Source organism: Mycetomoellerius zeteki, unplaced genomic scaffold, assembly GCF_001594055.1.
Source record: "Mycetomoellerius zeteki isolate Tzet28-1 unplaced genomic scaffold, Tzet1.0 scaffold145, whole genome shotgun sequence".
NCBI lineage: Eukaryota > Metazoa > Arthropoda > Insecta > Hymenoptera > Formicidae > Mycetomoellerius > Mycetomoellerius zeteki.
In genome coordinates, this window is record NW_017256393.1 from 227,634 (window position 1) to 250,338 (window position 22,705).

Consider the following 22,705-nt stretch of genomic DNA (forward strand, 5'->3'; position numbering starts at 1 on the left):
AAATATATTACAAATTTATTGTTCAATCATACTTTTTAATGTCTACGATCGTACGATACTCATCAAATATTACATATAAAATTAAAGAATAAATAACAAATTGTGTGTAAACATAGTTTTGATTTCTAACAATACGATCAATTACGATAAAGAGACAACACGCGCCTAACTTCACAAGATAAAGCGCGCGTTCGTTCGTTTCATCTCGAATCGAACTCGACGAGAATAATCGAATTCGACTCGACCTGAACTTGGCGTGAGTACCCGCACATCCCGTCGCGCGATCCGCGGCGCGATGAGGCGCGGGTGCGGGTGCTATCAGTCGCCATCTTAGCGACCGCAATCGGTTTGTTCTTCGTCTCCTCTGAGGATTAGTCGAGGTTCTCGTCGTATGTTCGGCGCGACTGTGCGCATCGTCGTCACGGTAGGCAGCTAGCCCCCCGTCGTCGATAGTCAGCGCGGTGCACCGGGAAGCGAGCGGGGCTTGCCAACGGTGGTGGCAGCGGTGACGATTTGCCGGTGCACGAACGGCCGGCGGCGCGGTGCGACGACGACGGTGGCGGTGGTGAAGGTGGTGGCAGCGGAGCAGCAGCGCGTCGAAGGTGGGCGGCGGTACGACGCGTCGAGCGTTTCTCGTTCCTCTCCTTTCCCCGACCCCGGCTTTAAAGCCCAGCTACAGCTCCGGCTCTAGCTCCTGCTCTAGCTCCGACTCTAGCTTCTGTCCCCGGTATCCCGATCGCTGCTCGCTTCGGCCCGCGCGAGACTCCGCGAGAATCCGTGACGTGTAGCTTGTAGCGCGTGACAATTCGGCTGTGCTGCGTGAAGTGCAGAAACTCCAAGGCTTCCGTCGAGCCTAAAATTCGGAAGCGGGATAAAAACGCGTGAAGGAAAGAGAGACGTAAAGAAAGGACGTTTCCTCGTGGTAGCTAGATCGGCGATCGTCTTTGGGGGAATAGGAAGATGAGCTGCCAACGTAACGCCGGCAAGATCACGGTGCCGGACGACCTGCGCGACGTCCTGCTGGAGTTCACAATCAGCTATCTGCTGGAGCAGCCCGGCGATATCATCGACTATGCTGTGGACTTTTTCACGCGGCTACGTGACGCACGGCGTACGCAGCTTATCCATACGGACGGACATCAAACCTGTTCGTCCACGCCGGATGAGTCTGTCGATGAAGGTGAGTCTTGGGAGAGGACGAGATATCTCTCTTTTGCTTTCTCTCTCTCTCTCTCTCTATCCCAGTTTCCGTCTCACGGTATCTCACGATCATGGGCGATTCTGTCAATAATGCTTGTCCACAGGAACCGACAGGTCTAAAAACAAGATAGATAAATCCATTTAGGTCCATTCTGAAGCTTTATGACCAAAACGAATTGTACAAATTATGGCCGTGTAAAATTTTTCAAGTGGAAGACTTTTCATCTTTATAATTCTTTATGTGAGAAAAATCGATACCAAATATATCTTCTAAAAAATCTAAAATGCGAAGAATGTTTTGCATATTACAGTCAATGCTCCGAAATAATATCAGTCGGTTTGATTCCTTAAAATTTTTCTATTTCTCAAACAGCGTGCCGTTATATTTTCTTAATTTAATTAAATTAATAAATTAAATAATCAGCAGAGCACTTATCGAAAAACCTGCCCGAAGATAGTAACGATTTTACTGTTATCTCGAATTCGAGAAATCTCTCTCTCTCAAGCGATTTTCTCTCTTCAATTTATAAGAAAAAAATCAGACATTGTTTGCGCAGGTATAGAGTGACAAATAGCTTGGTTAACTGATTGTGATTAGTGTCAATCACGACGTTAGTAGAGTTAAGCTTGAGCTGGTCGAGAGCTGCTCAAATCGATATCAGTTGTAAGTTAAGCGTGCAGGGTCGATTCTACCAACGTCAATTGACTCGTCGTCGCGGTTTCGATTCTCACTTTCCTTCCGGGGGTGGATAAAAGACGGAGAGGTGGGCGGAGAGAAGAAATATCGTGATTCCGGGTATAATGCGGCATATATATATCAGTAATTTACCAGTAATAGACGGTGATAATAATTTAATAAAATTGAGCAATCGGTCATTTATTCCACGCCGTATTCTCTGTCTGTCTTTTTTCTTAATGGCTGTGTTCAACAGAAAAAAATAACTTTGCAACTGTTATAAGATTTTTTAATATGATTGGTTTATCTTTATGCATTTAGATCCAGTGAAGAATTAAGAGGAATTAAAAGCAAGAATCAATTAAGCTCATTCTACAATTGCGTAAGCGTGGTTATAAATGGTTGTAGTTATAAGAATTAATCAATCACAGTCAAATATGAGGAAAATATTCGACTGTAATTAGTCAATTCTTACAATTGCAACCACTTATAACTACGCTTACACAATTGTGTAGAATGGGCTTTATTCTAAAAGATCTTACAACAGTCATAAAACTCTTCCTGCTAAACGCAGCCATTGATCGATATATTTAGCGATATCAGGTGATCATCCATTGAACGGATGTCTGGATTCGACCACCGATATGCTGATTAATTCCGGAGTTAGTTGAACCAATTCTCTCTTTACCCCTCGGGATCGTAACGTTGGTGATGTAATACGGGCAATTATGTGGGATTAGTGCTGAACGATATTGGTGGAATCGGTTTCCAAACGAGCCGCGCACGTAATGGCAGTGCGAAATGTATGTCTGAATAAACGCTGGGATGTTCCACTGAGAAATGCATGTGATATCGAAATGCTTCTATTCGCATGCAATTTCCAGTCTGTATCGAATTCGAAGCTTAGACATCTTTCTTTCTTTTCTCCTTTTCTTTCTTTCTATAGTACCGACATCCTTTCTTTCACGAAAAACAATACTTCTCCTTTTTTCCCAGATTGATTCAATTTTCGATCCTTTTTTACCCAATCAAGAAGGAAGTTCCTTAAATCTCTCGAAGAGACTAGCATAAATGCTTTTGGGATATTATTGGATCCCTCTCACTGTCGAGCCAGAGATATTCTTGATTCCTGCCTGAGTCACACGAAGTATCCTTTTTATAAAATTGCACGGAATATTAAACTCTATCCCCAACTATTACGTCTCGGCGAACAACTTCACTACGGGGGAACGAAAATAGATGTTCTAATATTTTTTCTTTTTTATCAATGTGTGTATATCTTTATCAATGGTTGCGTTCCGCAGAAAAGAACAGCTTTGCAACTGTTGTAAAATTTTTTAATATAATTAGTCTCGTTCTTACTCACTGGCTTAAAATGTATAGCCAGTTATATTAAAAAATTTTACAACAGTTGCAAAGCTGCTTTTTCTGTTGAACGCGTTTTTATTTTCTTTCCTAATTACTATTTATACAAATTATTTTTTTTATTATCACATACAAGAGGCTTATTACGGTTCTTAGAGCGAGATAAAAATTATAGAAGTGAGTGAATTTACTAGAATATTTATCACTTCATTGGGCAACACCTATATAGTGAATTTACTTTCGTAATTTTCACTTCGTTTTAAGCGTTTAGATTTTGTATCACTACACAACTCGGTGAAACTTACAAAAATTATTGAATTTACTGGAATATTTATAACTTCATTAAACATCTAGATAGACAATATCTAATTGATTTGCTCATTTTTTAAATTTTCTTCTCGTTTCAAAATACAAAATTATTACGTTTCAAGAATCGTAATAAATCTCTCAGACTCCTTTGCGAGCGAATTATTTGGCCGCAAAGATCGCCCTTGCCATTCATCGTGATACTCTCAGTTAACACATCATTCGTGACAAGTTCGATTCGTATTCCCGATGTGCCGAATATTCTGAAACAGTAAAAGAACTTTCACAGAATGTTCAAATATTAATGAAATGTTCGGAATATCGTATGAATATTTCTCGTGCGAGCAGTACGCATCCCCGGCGACAGAGAGTCGTAATAGCGAAAATGCATTAACTCGTAAATAAAAATGAAAAGAGCATAAAAAATAGGGATGCGTTCAGGAATTACTCCTAGATGACTCTAGACTATAATTTACGTCGCTGTAATATACGTTACGTATACTATAACAAAAGTATACATCAGAGTTATCTGTACGGAGAAAATTTTATATTAAGTTTTAATAGAATTCTAAATTACATTTTACTACGTTTTATATTTTCATGGACCATCACGATTCCGACATAACTTTTACTATGGTAATACTAATTTTTATCACATAAATGAAGTAATTTTTGTTAAATCAATGCTTAAACCATATTCTAACATGGAAAGAGTTAATTTTTACTATGGTACGCAAACAAAATTTGCTAGGTATATATTTTTTACTTATTTTTACAATACTAACTTTTATTCAACAAGTTTTGCTTTTGTAATAAAAAATTTTTACTATGAGAAAGTGTAAAAATTACGTTGCATTATTGTTTTTAAAAAAAAATGGCTATAGCATTTAAACTTATAATTACATGACGGTCCGCAGCTTCTATCACATTATAGTAATTTTAAATATAAAATTTTTTCCGTATGGACGTAATTCCTGAACGCATCCCCCTGCATTTCGTTTGTGAAGTGAATCCCCAAAATTAAGTTCTAAGAGGAAAGCAAATAAAATTTCTGACAGTACAATTTCGTTTAAAAATTAATTCAGGGTCTTCCGAATATATAATTTCTAGGAAAAATATAATTTTACGGAATATATAGTGTTGTATGAATGGAATATTTAACGATTATTTGCACTCTAAATTTTTGGGAGTGAAATTTCACTCCAAGAAAAGTGATAGTTACGCCAGTTTGGCACACTCTTTTAAAGAGTGAATTTTCTAAAAAGTCTATTTGAATGATTAATATCTCGCTTCGCGAGGCAAAACGACGCTTTTTTCAGCCAGATTCATTTGTCTTGTTCAAAGACACATCAAATGAGCTTAATTTCGTCAGGATTGAACGTAGGCGGGCTAACTTAACATTTACCTTCAGTCTCTCTTTTCGGAGAGTGAGATTATTCAGAAATTAAAAATTGACTCTCGCGCTTGGAGTTTTTTCTTCACTCTCTAAGAGTGAAAATTTAATTCCTGCTAAACTATCGCTGTTCGAAAGTAAAATTTTATTCCCAAAAATTTAGAGTGTGAATGTTGCTTTTACATTAATTCGTAAATAGGAATCGTATAGGAAAGAATATAAAGGTCATAGCATTTCAACTGTAAAGCGATCCACTAAAATTAGGCTCCAAGGTCAAAGTAAATGAAATGTGTTTTTTTGACAGTACAGTTTCATTTAAAAATTAATTCAGGGACCTTTGGATATGGAATTTCTAGGAAAATTATAATTTTATAATTATATATGAAACATATATGGAGAATATTCTTTGAATCTGTAACAATATATGAATAGATATTCAACGATTTTTTGAATGTTATTTTTACACTCTGAAAATATTCCGGAATATTCTTGGGACGTCACATTTTACGAATATTTCAGGAATATTTAGCGTTAGTTGGGGTCCGATTTACATCTTACTCCGAGTAGCACATACTAATAAATTATTCCAGACTCAGTGGCTACACAGAGAGAAAAATGTTTGGTATTTATAACTATAATTATATATTACTATAATTATGATTATTACTGCTATAATAATAATAACAGTAACTATATATATAGTTCCAGCAACAAATGTATATAATTGGCAATCTAAAATGACTATAATTATAGTTGTTATAACCATAAAATAGTTGAAATTACCATAAAAATGATACAAGTGACTATAATTTTAGGTTGCCAATTATATACATTTGTTGCTGGAACTATATATATAGTTACTGTTATTATTATAGCAGTAATAATCATAATTATAGTTACAAATACCAAACATTTTTCTCTCTGTGTACGTTTACACCGTGCGCTTAGTCCGCGACTTATACGATAGGTGTCTTTGTTTAATATACAAGATAAACAAAGACATCTATTGTATAGGTCGCGGCCTAAATTCACGGTGTAAACGTAGCCACTCTGAACTTTCGCGACTTCCCTTTCATCATTCTCTAAACGTTTCTCAATCTCGCTCGGATTAAAGTCGCGATAATCGATCGAGATCCCCCCCGGAAATTCTCACGTGGTTTCCGCGCTCTCCACCATCCTTTCCTTCTACCCCCAGAACGAAAGCCTGGACTTGGTTATTATTGTCACGTGGGGCGAGGAAGGGGAGTATCGCTTCGATCTCGGAGATGCGCGTCCGAAGAGTCTTGTAGAAGAAAAACGCACGCAAAGTGAAGCACTGTCGTTTAGTTGAAAGTTTCGCTGAAGTTTCGCCAAACACCGTTTCAGATCGACTCGATTCACACTTTTCGAGGCCTGCGCGCGATTTGAGGAATCCAATCGCTCAGCTGCACCAACATTGAACACGGTCCAGTCGGGTCTGGTCAGGCGCTGTCGCGAGATGAGATTCTCGGATGCGCGGTGGTTTCGATATAGTTCAATAGTTGTTCGTGCAGCGCTTACAAGCGCTTAACCGGCGACCGCAATCTCGTCTCGTCAGTACGACGCGACTGCACATCCCGGACGCGATCCTCTTCGTCTGTGCGTCTCGTAGTTTGTTTCATCTTTTCATCTTCGAAGGAAAAACGCGCGCGTGGATCAACGCGGATACGAATCTCGTAAATGTATTCGCGCATCAGGGAACTCTTTTCCCAACAGAAGTCGTAACTGAAATAAAAAACGGAGCCAACCCCTTTGATTCGTCCGATTGTTTAGTTTACTCACGATCGTTGGGTAAAATGCTCGTCGGAGTAGAAAGGAAGAGAAACGTCTAGGAAGAGAATATTTATGACTGCATTACTCTGTACACGGATGCTACGTTCCGGAGTTGTTTACCGCGCGCGCTCCGTTTACTTCGTACCACGTCGAAATTTCTTACCTTAGTGTAATATTGTGATAAAATCGTGTCTGTGAATTAGTTGTTAGTAGATACGAGGTATCGCCTACGACATATTTCTTGTTTCGTGACAAGTGAACGTGAACGTACTGCCAACAAGGACGAACGTGTTTCTCGTGCACGTTTCTGCCGCGTGTTTCTTTTCTCCGCGGACCAAATGTCGCTCATCTCCGTCATCGAGCCAGTGGATGACAGAGGTGGGAAAGAATTAAACACCATGGAGTTTCTGTTTTGTGTCTCGTCAAATTAATGACGAGACACAAGACAAAACTTGTGAGTCGTACACTGAAAAAAATACTAAATTTTTAAAAATATTTGTTTGAATAATTTTAAATAAATATTTACTGAATATAAACATATATTACTTGATACAAGAATCGCTGGGTTAAGTTGATTTAACTATTATTTTTTTATTAGTAATTTTTTTTTCAGTGTATGACAGATTTCGCGACACTTTGAAAACTTGTTACATTTGGAAAGAGTAATAGAAATATAAATTTGTATTCGTTTGAAAAAATAGCATAGGTTTTTTAATCGCGTTGCACCGCATGGAGAAAAATTTGAGAAAAGATTGGATGATTCAGTAAAGTATAGCTTGCTGCGCGAGTCTAACATTTATGACTAAAAAGATTTGATGGTTTAACACGAAAAGTCTGTTAGTAATTATTAGTATGATAATTTAGCTAATTCTTTACTACAATAAAAGTAGTGCTAATATAACAATAAAAATTACTAATATTTTCTTCATAGTAACAAAAATATGCGTCGCTTTAGCTAGCATGTTTCGTTAAAAATTTTGATCTACATATTGGATTGATTTTCGTAGAAAATTGCTTTACAACAAATATGATTACCTATAATTTCATTCAACTATATAACTAACTTTGTTGCGCTTTAACATAGAAACCTGGCTGTTCGTATATTACGACTGTAGATTTGCTGAATCAGTGAAGTTTTCAGTTTAACAAATCTTTTTTTTTCCATGTGTTTTTCTCGCAATATCTAATGTCGCGAAGGAAAAAAAAAAGACACCATTAATTTTCAAAAGAAGTTTTAAGAGAGTAAGTTGTTAATAATCTTTGAACTTTCAAGATTAATTTTCTTGGAAACGGAAATATTCGAGGAAATATTTATCCTCTATACTTTCGACTTATCTTCTTTATATATAGAATTATCCTGTTACCAGTTACGGAAAATCATATATTGCGCACAACAGCGGGAAAATATATTTGTAATTGGGATGAGGTAAACCGACGAAACAGAATTTTTACTGTATAAGGAAATTCATGTCTCTTCAAGAAAGATAATACGCGTTCAATATCTGTACTCGATGTATGTGGAGTGTTTCAAGACGATAAGTCAACACTTTAGAAAGACGTTGATAGTATGTCATTACAGAAAAAAAAGTTTCAACGAGTCTCTATCACAAATTGCAAAGAGATCGAAAATAAAACTTCAGCAAAAACTTCTGTCGCATAAAGCTCTAAAAGGATATGATATTTCTCTGTGACACCATTCAAAATGCTAATGTTAAAACTCCGAAAATTACTGCCTATATTCCTCCTTCGTTTATTACCGGAGACCGGATTTTGCTGTAGTTAACTAAACGAGCCAACACGCAGCGGTTCGCATTTACATAATTGAACGACAGATCATTTTTTACGCGGCGGCTTTTGCAATCCACGTCGAATTCTTGGAGACTGTTCTCTCGAAAATACACACATACACACACACACAATCGTCCAATTACGTAAATGTCAAACTTGACGTAGTAAACATGCATAAAATTGTCATCTATAATAAAACACGAGCCTTCATTTTATTATCGCGATAATTGTATATTTCTAGATTGAAACCGCCATTGTCGATCAAACTAAAAATTATTCATATATCATTAAACGATACTGTCAATTTTTCCTTTGATTATTATCCTCGTTAATAAGGACCAGAGTAAACTGCGCCATTTATCTCGCTCTCCTTCAATTACATCTTGTTTTACATTTTAATTGATCGACATTTAATCAATTTGATTGCTCTCCATATATTTTTTCTTTTCTTATAATTTAATAGTAATTGTGTCTTTGCTTAATCGAAATGTCTCTTTTGTATTTTAGAGCCACCAGTCGGCCGATTTGCTTCCAGAAGGAAGAGCAAAAAACGTTTTCGCGGAGACTTATAATCCCGAGGATGACGAGGAGGATGACGGCTTCAAGGTATATATATCACGTGTGTTATTGTTACTATTCCACGAATTATTACGCACGTTTCCGATAACAAGACCGTACGAATGAGGCATCATTTGCGAGGCATCTCGCGCGTCGCACATTTTTCCGAAAAAAAGAAAATAATTTGAAAAAGTGCCAATTGATTGAACAGATTACGTTCGCGATAAATTCCGCCACGATAAATTATGTTAATGCAACTGCGCCAATAATACGTAATGACGCTATTGGCTCGATAGTTGCTCGAACGATGGCAGATTTGTTTGTCCCAAAACGCCGTTTGGCCATTTCTCTTCTCGATATGCGTCACATCACGTTGCCGTCGGTTTTAGACTTTGTATCATCAGATGTTGCAATAGCCAATATTTTTTCCCAACAACGAGGCTTTGGAAGCATGCATTTTTTACGCTTGTCACGTCCGTCGAATTGGCGAAAACCGATGCGTCAATTGTAGCTGCGTAAGTAATCGTCGGGATCGCAAAAATACGTGTTTGGCCGAAGGAACAATCGTGTTGACGTAAGAAATTCCGCGCGAATATACTGAAATGTGATACGAGAGAATTAGCTGACTTTTTAATAAAAGTTAACATTTTCGCGGAGATTAAAATATTGAAATCTCGTCCCGGTCGGTCTCACTTTTGGCGTGATGCTGAATCGAAAGCGCGCTCTTATATGCGTCTCGTTAATTACTTATTTTCGTGGAGCGGCTACGGAAATCTAAAATCGGTCGACCCGAAGACGTGACGCAAAGTTAACCACGCAAGTAGAGGACGGATTCATATAATGCATTCGCATGTATTCGTTATCGCCAGTATTTCGCTTCGACGAGAAGTGGCGATGACGAACGTTCCGTCTTTGACATGGAGGTTTAGATTTTTTTTCGGTGGTAGCAGAAAATAGAGCCCCTCTCTCTCTCTCTCTCTCTCTCTCTCTCTCTCTCTCTTCTTTCCTCTCGTTACGAAATGTCGTTATACGCCGCACGTGTATATGTGTGTATATACGCGAGGTACATAATATATATCACAGTCTATTAAAGCATAGCTGGTGCACAGTCTCTCTCTCTCCCCCCTCTCTCCCTCTCTCTCTCTCTGTCTCTCTCTCTCGCGGCTTGCTGCCGCGCGAATGACGAAACGCGAACGAAGAGTTACTTTGCTCGGCGATGCGAGGTCGACGATGTACCTTTGTGACGTCAGGCCTCGTGTTCGATAACCTGGCACGGACGTGATTTACATGTATGTATGCATCATCGTCGTGTGTACGTATCGTACATACGCGCACGTGAATGAGGGAGAAAGGAACGTGTACGGTGTATGTGTATGTATGTATTTCTAGGGTAGTAAGGGGTTTTGCGAGGGGTCGGGTTCTCGACGAGAGAGAGAGAGAGAGAGAGAGAGAGAGAGAGAGAGAGAGAGAGAGCATTTTCACAAAGATAGCCCTGGTGAATCCGATTATCGTCATCCCGTGGTGGCTGGTTATACGAAGAGAAAATCGGCTATCTCTCTCTCTCTCTCTCTCTCTCTCCCTTATAGGCCGACCGATCATATTTTCTTTCTATATGCCACGACAACTAGAACAATAGCAGAGAAAACTGGGACACTCGCGATTTTTAGAAAGGCCGAGACTAGACAACTTCGACGTACATTGAAGCTCCTTAACCGTTTTACGATAAAAGGTACATCAGATTCGCTCGTTCTTCTTTAACGGTGAATTTCTCGGTCAATTTGGAGTCGATTTTTCCTTAGCGAAGATGCGCTTATAATACCCGCGTTATGAGTAAGAAAGAAGAGTTTTACGCGAATCAAACTTTAGGACTCCGAATAGAAAAAATATCCACACTCAGCTAAATTCTTCAGTTAAAAATGGAATTTTTAACTTTAGGCAATTGAAAAAATACATGAAAACACTGGAGAGTTGTGAAGATAGAAAAATCGATTTTAAATTGTGGCATCGAAAGCTCTATCGTTAAAATATATTACGCGCGGCGACAAGAAACAAAACACCATGCGCGATAGAAAGGATAACGCGCCGAATACGCGATGAAATAACAGTTTTACAAATGGCAAACGTCGACAAACGGTTGACCCTCGGTAAAGTTTTAATCATACGATACACGCGGCCCGGCTGCACAATAGTGCGGCAGATGGGACACGTCGGTAATGGGAACGAGGAGGTTCCCTGCGAAATTGATCGTTTCTGTGTGCATTACAATTGGCGACGATAACAAAACAAAAGAACCAGCCGCTCTTGTGGAGAGACCGATTACCGCGTATGCACTTGCTGCAAACGAGGGATATTGCTGGTCGCAATAACGGCGCAAGTCGCCAACGTGCAGACGGGAGTGAGAAATTTTAAAGGCGAATAATTTTAATGGCAGAGGCGCGACTTTTTACGAGCAGAAGAATTAAGGTTTAAACGAATAACGTAACATTAACAGCAGCTTCGGCGAGGGCACTCTTGAAGAATGGAATTTTTTAATTCCAGGGCTGTTTCCCTGTGTAGAAAATATGTACCGATTATAGTTATTATGTACTTCGTAAATACTTCTAGACATTAAGGAGTTTTTGCAATAACGTGAATTCAGATATGGTGAACGCTAAAATCACGCTATCCTTTTCTTAATTAGTTGTTAGGAAGAAGATAACTTGACTTTAGCGTTCACTGTATCTGAATAAACGCTATTGCAAAAACTCCTTATTAAAGGTACCACATAGACGTTAAATATCCTGAACTTTACGCTATTATTATATTAAAAAATAGCAAGGCTTTATTGCGTAACTTTTATGCATGACCTGTGTGACGTTTTTATTATTAATAAATTTGCTAGGAACTCTATGCAAAATCGTACAGCTTGATAATCTTTAAAATCTGAAAAACGATGCACTCTCTCTAAAATAATAGCAAGTGAAGCGTGGGAGAGGTCAAAGTTCACCGTCCAACATATAAAGGGCAAGATCTCAAGTTCTAGTCAAACTGTTGAATTTGCTCGTTGTAACTTTTACAGAGGATTTCGAAAGATCTTATTGCATAATTTCTAGAAGTTAAATATTACAAGAATAAACAGTAAAAATTATTGAACATAGTAAATATATGGATATAATGATTAAACGCAATAACTCAATACATATGTTCATTTATTAGATAATAATATCACTTCTTATACACAAACGAGAATATAAGTTTAATAAATCAAAAATGAACGAAACACTATATATTTCACATAGTTTTCACTTGTTCAGATTGCACATTAAATCGTTTTCTAATTATTCATCAAGGGAAGAAATTTTCTCTGTAGAGACAACGAAGTGACGTCTCAATTATACAGGCGCCTTAATAATAAATTTAGAAGTTTTGTCTAGCTACATTTTACTCAAACTTCATTTTGTCTTCATACGGCTCATTGATTTCAGATGGTCCATCCAAAGAGCGACGAGCAGCGACAAAGGCTCGGTGAAAGCGTTAAGAACATACTCCTATTTCGCGCTCTAGACGAAGTAAGTTAAACATAGTGCATTCAACATGATCGCAAATAGGATTGGTATAACACCGACTTGATATATTTGCGCCAGTTGGGCGAAATACCAAGAAAATCACGAATAATCTCTCATTAAGAGCAATCGGTTTTGCCAGCAAAACGATTCGCATAATTGAGATAATTGTTTCTTTCATTAGCGACGCATTTAAATATAAATTACTGGTCGTTACTTGACTAGTGGATAATGTTAAACGTTATAGTTATCTACTTTTTCAATATATTCTATTTATTTTTAATATATGTATATTTAATATATTATTTTTTTATATATTTATTTAATGTTTTTTTTAATATATTCTATTTCAATTTATTTTATAATCTTTAATTTTTATTCGATATACAATTACACACATCAATTTATCCAACGTCGAAAATTGAGAATCAACGAAAACAGGAGAGGTCTAAAAATTTTCACTTAGCAAAAATTGATTTTGTATCGGCCAAGAATCAATTACGTTAAGAGGAAATATGTATAATGATGAAAGACCTTTATATACGTATATAAATGTATTTATGTACGTAGAAGCACGTACATCGATTATCACCGCGATATTAACGTTACTCCCCCTGCTTGCGTACTACAATATTAAAGTCGATATTTTAAATCCCGGACGATAATATTGCGCTAAAACGTATTTAAACGTGTATAATAAAATTACTTTTGCAGGAACAAATGGCGGACGTACTGGACGCAATGTTCGAAAAAATCGTTCAACCGGGAGAATTTATTATCCGGCAGGGCGACGATGGTGACAACTTTTATGTGATCGAGAGGTAATACTTTTTCTTTATATATTACAGTTAACGTATCGATAGGCTTCTCCCTTCAGCGGGAAGATCCAGTGAACCAAGAGGGGATGCACACAGTCGATCAGTGCTTTTATTCAGAGCTGAAAATATTCAAACAATAATGCTTAGTAATCTAATTATTTTTGATTGTTTATTTTATCGGAATTTGAAACTATCCAGACAAAACAGAAATATACATAATTGTTTTTAATCTTTTATCTTCCATTTCTGATTGTCTCTATTTGTCGCATTTCGTGTTTCAGAGGAAAGTTCGAGGTGTACGTCAAAGACCTCGCCACAACAACAGAGAATCATATTCACACTTACGACAATCGTGGTGCTTTCGGAGAATTGGCTCTTCTGTACAATATGCCTAGAGCAGCCACTGTCAAAGCTATTACGTCTGGCACGCTCTGGGCCATGGATAGGCAAACTTTCCGACGTATTCTTCTTAAATCAGCTTACAAAAAGCGCAAAATGTATGAGAATCTTATTAATAAAGTGCCGATGTTAAAGTCTCTGGAGGTAAGTATTATATAACTATTTATATAATTACTTTTAAAGACTTCGAATGTTTTTTTTTTTTTAATTTAAATCTTAAATAGTTCTCGAGTTTTTATTTTGAGATTAAATATATATTCCATATTTTCTTTATCAAAAGCATTATTCCTCTTCTAGTTAAAAAAAAATATATTTAAATAAAAACAAGAAATAATTTTTAAAATATCAACTCCTACGAGACTTGCATCGTATTAAATTCTTCCAGGCTTACGAGCGGATGAATTTAGCGGATGCCCTTGTACCGAAACAGTATTCCGATGGCGAGCAAATAATCAGGCAGGGCGACACCGCAGATGGAATGTACTTCGTCGAGGATGGCGTAGTCAGAATCACTAGACTCGGCGAACACGGTCGTGAAATTGAGGTACATTTATATTATACGCTAATCCGATTTCCCGCAAAACGATCCGATTACGTCGACGGTGAGCGCCAAGAAAATTTTCTTCTTACTTAACTCGGGACCTTTAATATCCTACAGATTAATCGTGTTCCGGCTGGCGGTTATTTAGGCGAGCTGGCACTCGTGACGCATAAACCACGCGCCGCTTCGGCCTACGCTGTGGGAGACATCAAACTGGCATGTAAGTTTATTTCATTACTGCCCACGTTTCCTGAATTGATAGGTAATCAATAACATTGTGCCGAGTAATTGCGAATATTGATATTCGTCGCAGCTTCGGCTTGTTAAATGATGGGAGATAGTCATGATATCTTCTCTCTCTCTCTCTCTCTCTCTCCCTCTCTTTGTGCATATTAAATCTATTCTGAAATGTTCTATGTATAGAATGCCACACTTTATATATATATATATAATGGATGTATACAAATAACAATTTTGCTTGTCTAAAATTATTATTTCATTCACTGAAACCGTCATTCCTTACGCTTACAGTTTTGGACGTCGAAGCTTTCGAACGTTTACTTGGTCCATGTATGGAACTTATGAAACGTAATATCGACGATTACGAAGAACAACTAGTCAAAATTTTTGGCAGCAAAACCAACATCTCTGACATTCGATGAACTGTTTCTGGGCAGAGCCACGTCGCCATACTGCTGTACTAAAGGACGCGACACTTTCGTACAGCATATAATATATAACAAGCACAAAAGAACTTGTACCACCTACTTCTGAATCTCATCCCGCGTGTTTCGGGTATCATTTCGGAGTCAACTGTTTCGTATGACTGTTCACCTAGACGTATACCGAGTAAGATTCGTCGATAATAGTTACCAAGTTTATACCTACGACACACATTGAACAAAGCTGTAGGCTGCTCGATTATATGCGCGTGTTTAACGTAACAACACGGTATTAATGACTATTCTCTAAGACTGTATTGGATCAAAAAGAGAGTATTAGTGCATTCTGTTATGCTCGATCGTTTGCGAAATAAATATCTTTATTTATTATTGCCCCAGTGAAAGACCACAATATAACATTTTGAGGTCTAGGACATACAAGCATTATTATAGTATTTAACTTATCCCCGGAATGACTCAAGTTTATCTCAGTGTATTCAATCTATATGCTCACACACACACACACACACACACACACACACACACACACACACACACACACACAATTCGTGTATACTCTCGTGCATTATCCATTTTTAAACAGATCAGCGGCTACATTTATAAGACAGAAGTCTAGAATATTCGAAATCGAATGCTCTTCTAACACTACTCTCTGGCAAAAAAAGATAGATTACAAGAGAAATGACCACATTAGTAATTGAATATTGACATAAATCTTTTGCAAGGTTTCTATGAAATACCTATATATATGCATATCACTCTTGGAGATAATGAAAGTAACATTGCCATTTTTAATGAAAACAAACAGAATTGTACAATATTCTTTGATACATCCATTTAACAATGTTACATGTAATATCTTGATAAAATATCAAATCAGACAATCAAGATTTTGTCTATGATTCGCGATAAGTAGTAAATATGCATTTCGCGAATAAATATGCACATATACATACACAAATATGCATCATACGCACATAGTGGAAGTAATTTTTTAATTTATAATGTTATTTTACATAATTATTTACGATTAAATTAGTACATTACGCACATAGTAGATTTTTTAAAAAAGCAATTATTTTCTAATAAAAGTAAATTCTGAAAAGAATTATATATATTTCTTTATTAATAGAAATTGATAAACGCCAGAGTCGTATATAAATGCATTCTATTTCGGATATAGAGTACTCTCAAAAGATGCATAGAAAGTCCAGATCTAAAGGAGCCTTAAAATTGACTTAAATGCGCGGATATAATGATGTAAAACAAATGTATACATTGCGCGTGTACGTGTACAAAGTAATTTAAAAGAAAATATGTATAGCAACTTGCATACAAATGTTAAATGAGAAGAAAGGGGTATAACATTTTCTAATTACTTTGTACTTGCATGTATCAGATTAGGTGAATATTAGCGTAAAAAAATAACCGCGTGTTTAAGCCAATGTTAAATTCAAGTGTGTCTTGCTGATAAATAATGGTAACTTGAGGATTGATTACGAGAATCCGTCAACTTATTTTTATTACATGTGTACAAGACACGTTACGTATATGACGATATACATCTATCATGGTGATAAAAGTCCAGTCAAAAATCAATTCAATTATTGTATGGACAAGTGCGAATGCTAGTCACTTTTTATGACCGTGTTTTTGTCACGCTCTCTTCTGACAATTATATCGGTTGAAAAAAGAAAAGATACTTTTTATTACGGTAAACCGTGTATTTACTATATGACTGAATCTCGCGATGAAGCGGCAGGGCTTTTTAAATAATATCACAATCGTGTGAGGGAGAAAAGGGAGACTAGTATGAAAGTAAAACAGAGGATAGCATAGAAATTGTTAATCAATTATTTATATAGGAATTGTATCAATTATTCTTCACTTACGATACCGATGCCTTGCATGGCCTTATTTTTTCTTTTTTCTTCCCGTGCATGACTTATTTTCTTATTAACAGCTTAATCAAATCTCGTGGAATTCTTTAAGTAAATAGTTAAATTGATTCAATGGATATCTCAACGCGCAATTTGAAAATAATTCACACTTGAATGTTAATGATTGAAAAACAGTTTGTTTGAAATATAATATCTTTAGTCTTCCACTGAATCTCCAGGCTGTGATATTATTTTCGACTGAGTATTTCATTCCTTTCTTGTAATCACTTACAAGAAAAATAAAAGAATATCATAATCATTAATCGAATTTGCGAGACATCAAACTGATGAATTTATTTTAAATTCAACCAACGTATCTCTATATGTAAGTGAGATAGAAATTTTAATGGATTAATAAAAGTGACTCGACTGTTGGACACGAGAAACTCTACACGTATCGCAAAAGAAAAAAAAAAGAAAAAACAAAAAAAGAGCTGATTCGCATACTGAGTAAACTCAATACGCATAAGTACTTACTTGTGTTAGATTACATTCGCTAAATTAAGTGTGAAGTATTGAAGTTAGAATCTGTCCAATTCGCATTGCTGTATGTATCTATCATGAGATTTATCTATGTTGCGTATTGTCGTTTATGTGTGAGCGTGAATGTGTTTGCATGTGTATATATGATGATCGAGCCAGTAATTAATTAATTTATGTTGTTACTATTAATAGTTGCTATTAATAGTTTACACTCTCCAATAGTTGTATAATTCATGTTATCGTCATTAAAGGCAATATATATCGAAATATGTCCTACGGATAAATATTGTAACAGTAGTATGCCTTATTGTGCCACTGGATCTTCGTCTTTCTGCTTTCAAAGGAAGAAAGATTTAAGAAAAATCGAAGATACAGATTTTGTTGTATATCCGCAATCTACACTGCTGGATAAAACGATTAGACACTTTAGTAAATTTTAATAAATGCCTTTGTAAGTCAATAATATTAGCGAATTAAGAGTTTACGATTTCACATGGGCGACAAGACATTGACTTGTATTATTAAGTATTACTTATAAGATAACTAAGTAACTTATTTAAAGATTTATTCATAATAATTTAATAATATTTTGTTCATAAATAATTATTAATCAAGAAGGCGTCTTGTAATTAAAGTCCTATTGTTTCTCTTTCAGTTAAAAATTGATTACAAATATCATTTGTTAAAATATTATTTGAACTTTTTTATTGTTATATATTTAATATAAACTCATGTTCTAGTAATTTTTTCACGGTGTTCTGTCATTATGTCCAGCAATGTATTATCATGTATTCACGTGTTATATCGATGGGCATTCACTTCTCTTTCCTGCAAATTTTCAATTTAGATAGCATGAAATTTTGAATGATTTCGAATATTATTGAAAATTATAAGTCTTAGTAAATCTTCAATACCTTGAAGAACTAGTCTTAAAAAATCTTTAAAACTGTTGAAATTCTTAAAAAAAAAATACGTTAAAACGAATTCTTGAAAAGTAGTTTGATAGCGAGAAAAATTAATTTTATATTTCAATATTTAAACAAAGTACATTACAGCTGTGAATCACTGCTTAAGTTAATATTAACATCATGATTTATACAAAGAATAATCTCAATTATTTTCTTAATTTAAAAATATACATATTTCATATACAATGCCATGTACATTTATCACAAAAACTTTTAATAAACGCAAACATTTCAAGATTTTTAAAACTAAGAAGACTTTTAAAGTTATCTTTTCACTAGTCTTTCAAGAACTTTATTTTGAATAATATTCGAAATAATTCGAAACTTTCATAATGACTCAAAGCACTTGTTTCAGTCCATCATTAGCTACATTGCAATTCTAGTCCAGAGCGATATGCGACATAGAGAAATGTTTCCGACCAAATAGTATGTATCGAATCAGAGAGATAACGAATTAACGGCGGATATATATCCGTAATGGATAATAATGTGCCAGTAATACTTAGTTATCACGTTTGACTTATGTTTTTCCTTATGCAACGATATTCCTAATGTTTTAATTTATCAAGTGTATTGTTAGTAGCTATTGTATGTATTAGCAATGTGTCATTGTGCACGTAACAGTGCACTTTACATCGGACCAATTTCAAGGAGCAATTGAGCTTGCGACTATTTTTTCTTACTTTTACTCTTCCTTCTTTCTATATATCTTCAGCTTGTTCTTCGCCGATGTAAAAATCCGCTGTATATTTCAAAATGTCATGCGCACTAATAACTTTACTGCCTCTGCTGTGAGTCACGGTAATTTTAAATATTATTTTCACGTGTGTGCACCGTGGCTGTAAAACTATATGAACTTATTAAAGTCCTATACATGTGGTTCGACAAATATCTGCACAAATTTTCAAGTAATTCTCAATTTCTTGCATTAATGCACTTAAAGAAAGCACTTAAGGAAAGCAATACGAGTCTCAAACTCGATTGCGTGCTGACAATCGTCCGGTGTTATCACAAGAACATTTATATTATTAATAGTATCTTGATACTTTGTTTCTTCTTTTAGAAATCTCTATTGGCATGTAAATATCAAAATTTATACGTTTTTTATCCACACTACACTTCTTTCTTCATAAATGGATACTTCTAATATTAATGTTTCGAGAAAAAGAGATTATGCTTTTAAATTCCTTCGACAGTGACAGCATACAAGTTAATGCATCGCAGATGTTTACGTACAATTATAGAATAAAATAAAAGAGAAGAATACACTTCCTATATGCGATTAAATAAAAACAATCGGGCAAACATTGGGACATTTGAGGGCCCAGAAGTGTATACGTCTCTCTCTTCGCGTGTGCCCATTATGTCCCATTTTCCATTATGTCTTCGAACCAAAGCATGATAAAGAGGAACCTCTCTGATTGTATGTGAATGTTGAATAAATTTAGAATATATATAATTAGCCTTAAAATGTGTCTATGTACACGTTGCTTGAAACGTATTATATAAGAATATTATATAGCGGATCAGAATGGTTCTCCTTGTGTTCCATTAGTCATGTAAGTCTTTTAGTGAATTTCTCGGATGAGTTATACGTGCCGTTTAAAGCGAACCGCGTCAAAGCTTACTGCAAAGTATGTTTTTCATTTTGTAATCCGTTCGACGACGTATTCGCCTGGTGTGTCAAAATTCCTCATATCTTTGAAAAAAGAGAAACGATAAAAAAGAGAAAAGTGACACACATTTAGATACGTAATCGTTTTTTAAGAATAATCGGTATATCTGTATACATATCGCTTATTTTATATTTTAATAAGACTCCGCAAAGTGTTTCTTTTAAACGTGCGTATATCCATTATTATTATCCGTATCCCATATGTTTGATAACATTGTTTGGAGTGCGGCCCTCTCCACCTGTACATTTAATAGATTTTATACACGACACATGCGCATACGTAGGAACGTTTTTAGGTATAACAAACTGTTGTAAATTACAAAATGGTACGTACTTAACGCCCCTTCGTTTCGCAATGTGTTATAGTATTGTATAACGAAATATGTGTATATATATGCATATATATATGTATATATACTTTATGTCTATATATACATATATATATAGTATATTGTACACAATTGTTATACATATGTATGTCGACACTCGTTTCCAGCTGGTCTGATCGGGTATAATTCTAATAATTATAATGTGTTGACCTGGCAGCGATATGATTCGAAGTAATCTAGAGCCAAATGCGCAATCACACGATCCGATTTATTGTACGATACGATACAGATGTATGTCCATATATAATTTGTTAATATATATATCGAGAAGTAAATAGATTTTACTAAAGATTTCTGTATGCTGAGCAGCAGGTTTATCTACATATAATAGATAAGTGCAAACCGAGGTAATAAGATAATCGAAGGACGAGGGTAAATTGAACGAGTACTTGTGTGCGCACGCTTTGTAATATAAATTTGTAAGACGCGCGTCACATGTCGTCCAGTTTCTTTTTCTTTTTCCGATAATACAAAACTACATTTATACAAAGAAAACGAATCTTGTCGCAGACGCTTACAGTGCTGTAATACTTATGCCAATTATGCTTATATTATATAGCTCAAGATAGCCCAATCGATAATTGAAAATCAGAAAACTCGCTTTTGTGTGCTTATATCTCACCGATATCTAGTAGTTAATTAAGTTTCTCGTTGATTTCTATATTTCATTTGACGGTTTGTAGCAAATGACAATGTCTTTAGACATATTTTCATATAACTCGTTGAAACTAAAAGATTTGAATCTTCTTAAAAAGTAATCCTAATTTAATTAATTATTAATTATCATGACAAATTCTTTCTTGTTGAGTATTTAATAGTTTATATTTTCTAAATGTTTCTCTGCTCGATACAAAAGTGGGATACAGATTCTCAACGGCATATCTATATATGTTCAACAACACATACTAATACTGACATGCACAGCCATATTGACAAACTGGAATTAATCGAATGAGCTTATTCACGCATACAGCTGATGTAATTTATCATTATACTCATCTTTTCGTACAGGTTGTCGTAAAAAAGTTGGATGCTGTTTTAAAGGTTGTGCTTAACAGAACAAGGAGAGCAATTTACATAAAGCAGATCTCCTAAATTGCATAATGTTATGATCTTCGCGTCTTTACAGTCGTCATCATTGCAGTTCGCTATTGTATTCACTTTTACCATCACAACATTCCCTTTAAACAGCTTCCAAATCCTTTCCGCGATACTCGACGCGCGTAAGCTGAGCTCGGAAGTTCATGTGCGTATTTTCGCGATGGAGCCTAAGCGCGGTTGTAATCCAAAGTCAAGTCTCAGACATGCAGTGGAAAATAAATATTCGATGTGTCTCCCTTTATGCTTGATCAGCTAACATTTCGTACACGCTTGTCACACAGCGTCACTGCCCGAGATTAAGTAGCGGGGCATTTGATATTTCCCCGTGTAACATCGTATCTCACAGTCGTCGTGATTTCATACATCTCGGCACAAAGAATTCTATAGAAGGATGTATATTCAGTTCGCCAGGAAACTTCTCGTGTCCCATTCGCGAGGCTTCGCCTCTTACTGTTGTATACTCATTCAGTGGCTCTGCAAAATATCGTCCGGGTGATCCTATTTTTCTGGCAAACGCCCCGGTACGTTGTACAATCTTATATGAAGTAACCGGATGCGAGTTTGTATTCGAGCAGCAACAATATACACTTGGTATACTATAAATAGATAGCATAATAAAAAGTGAGAATATAATAAATGAATGGACCTGTACAGAAGTCTATTGTATTTATTATTATTGGTAACTCACGTTTACGCACTTTCGATTCTCGTCACTACAAATAAACTATTTTAAATGAAATACGAAGCTGAATGTTTTGCGTATTACGAGAATTGCCAACATCCCTCTTATAATTTTAATCCACTGAAATGGCAGAATAAATGTAGGTAAAATTAATCACACATTGGAACATATAAGTGACATTAGTATTTATCTGAACGATATTAGAAAACAAAAGTACAAAAAAAATCTTTTGCAAATTTTTTTAGTCTTTAAGTTCTTATCGTATTATAAGTGTGTAAAGTAATACTTACTTTATTACAGCAGTATGTCTAAATAATTGTAGTTGAGAGATTTTCTGTTTTATGACATTTGATTTCTTTCCTTGATTATGATACAAATATAACAGATTTTCATTAGGATCAGTTTAA

The 22,705-nt window shown here is 35.7% G+C and overlaps 1 protein-coding gene across 2 annotated transcripts; it reads left to right on the forward strand.

Annotated features, from left to right (window-relative positions):
- Positions 1 to 171: 171 nt before the first annotated feature.
- Pka-R2 (cAMP-dependent protein kinase type II regulatory subunit) lies at positions 172 to 16,104 on the forward strand. 2 transcript variants are annotated; one of them, XM_018462771.1, is made up of 9 exons: positions 172 to 1,170; positions 3,963 to 3,982; positions 9,029 to 9,125; positions 12,542 to 12,625; positions 13,334 to 13,440; positions 13,719 to 13,980; positions 14,222 to 14,380; positions 14,495 to 14,597; positions 14,909 to 16,104. In XM_018462771.1, the coding sequence occupies exons 1-9, from the start codon at positions 961 to 963 to the stop codon at positions 15,037 to 15,039; spliced, it is 1,173 nt and encodes a 390-aa protein (XP_018318273.1). In that variant the 5' UTR covers positions 172 to 960; the 3' UTR covers positions 15,040 to 16,104. The 2 variants fall into 2 exon arrangements, with proteins under 2 accessions (XP_018318273.1, XP_018318272.1); XM_018462770.1 differs by lacking the exons at positions 172 to 1,170; positions 3,963 to 3,982 and adding an exon at positions 6,502 to 7,109 and having other exon boundaries at positions 9,027 to 9,125.
- The last annotated feature ends 6,601 nt before the right edge of the window (positions 16,105 to 22,705 follow it).

Excerpts from the sequence above, each read along its gene's own strand:
- Pka-R2 (XM_018462771.1), top strand. The coding sequence starts at position 961 with ATGAGCTGCCAACGTAACGCCGGCAAGATCACGGTGCCGGACGACCTG. Across the intron at positions 3,983-9,028 it reads AGCATAAAAAATAGGGATGC|CCACCAGTCGGCCGATTTGC; the intron begins GTTCAGGAATTA and ends TGTATTTTAGAG. Across the intron at positions 12,626-13,333 it reads TATTTCGCGCTCTAGACGAA|GAACAAATGGCGGACGTACT; the intron begins GTAAGTTAAACA and ends TTACTTTTGCAG.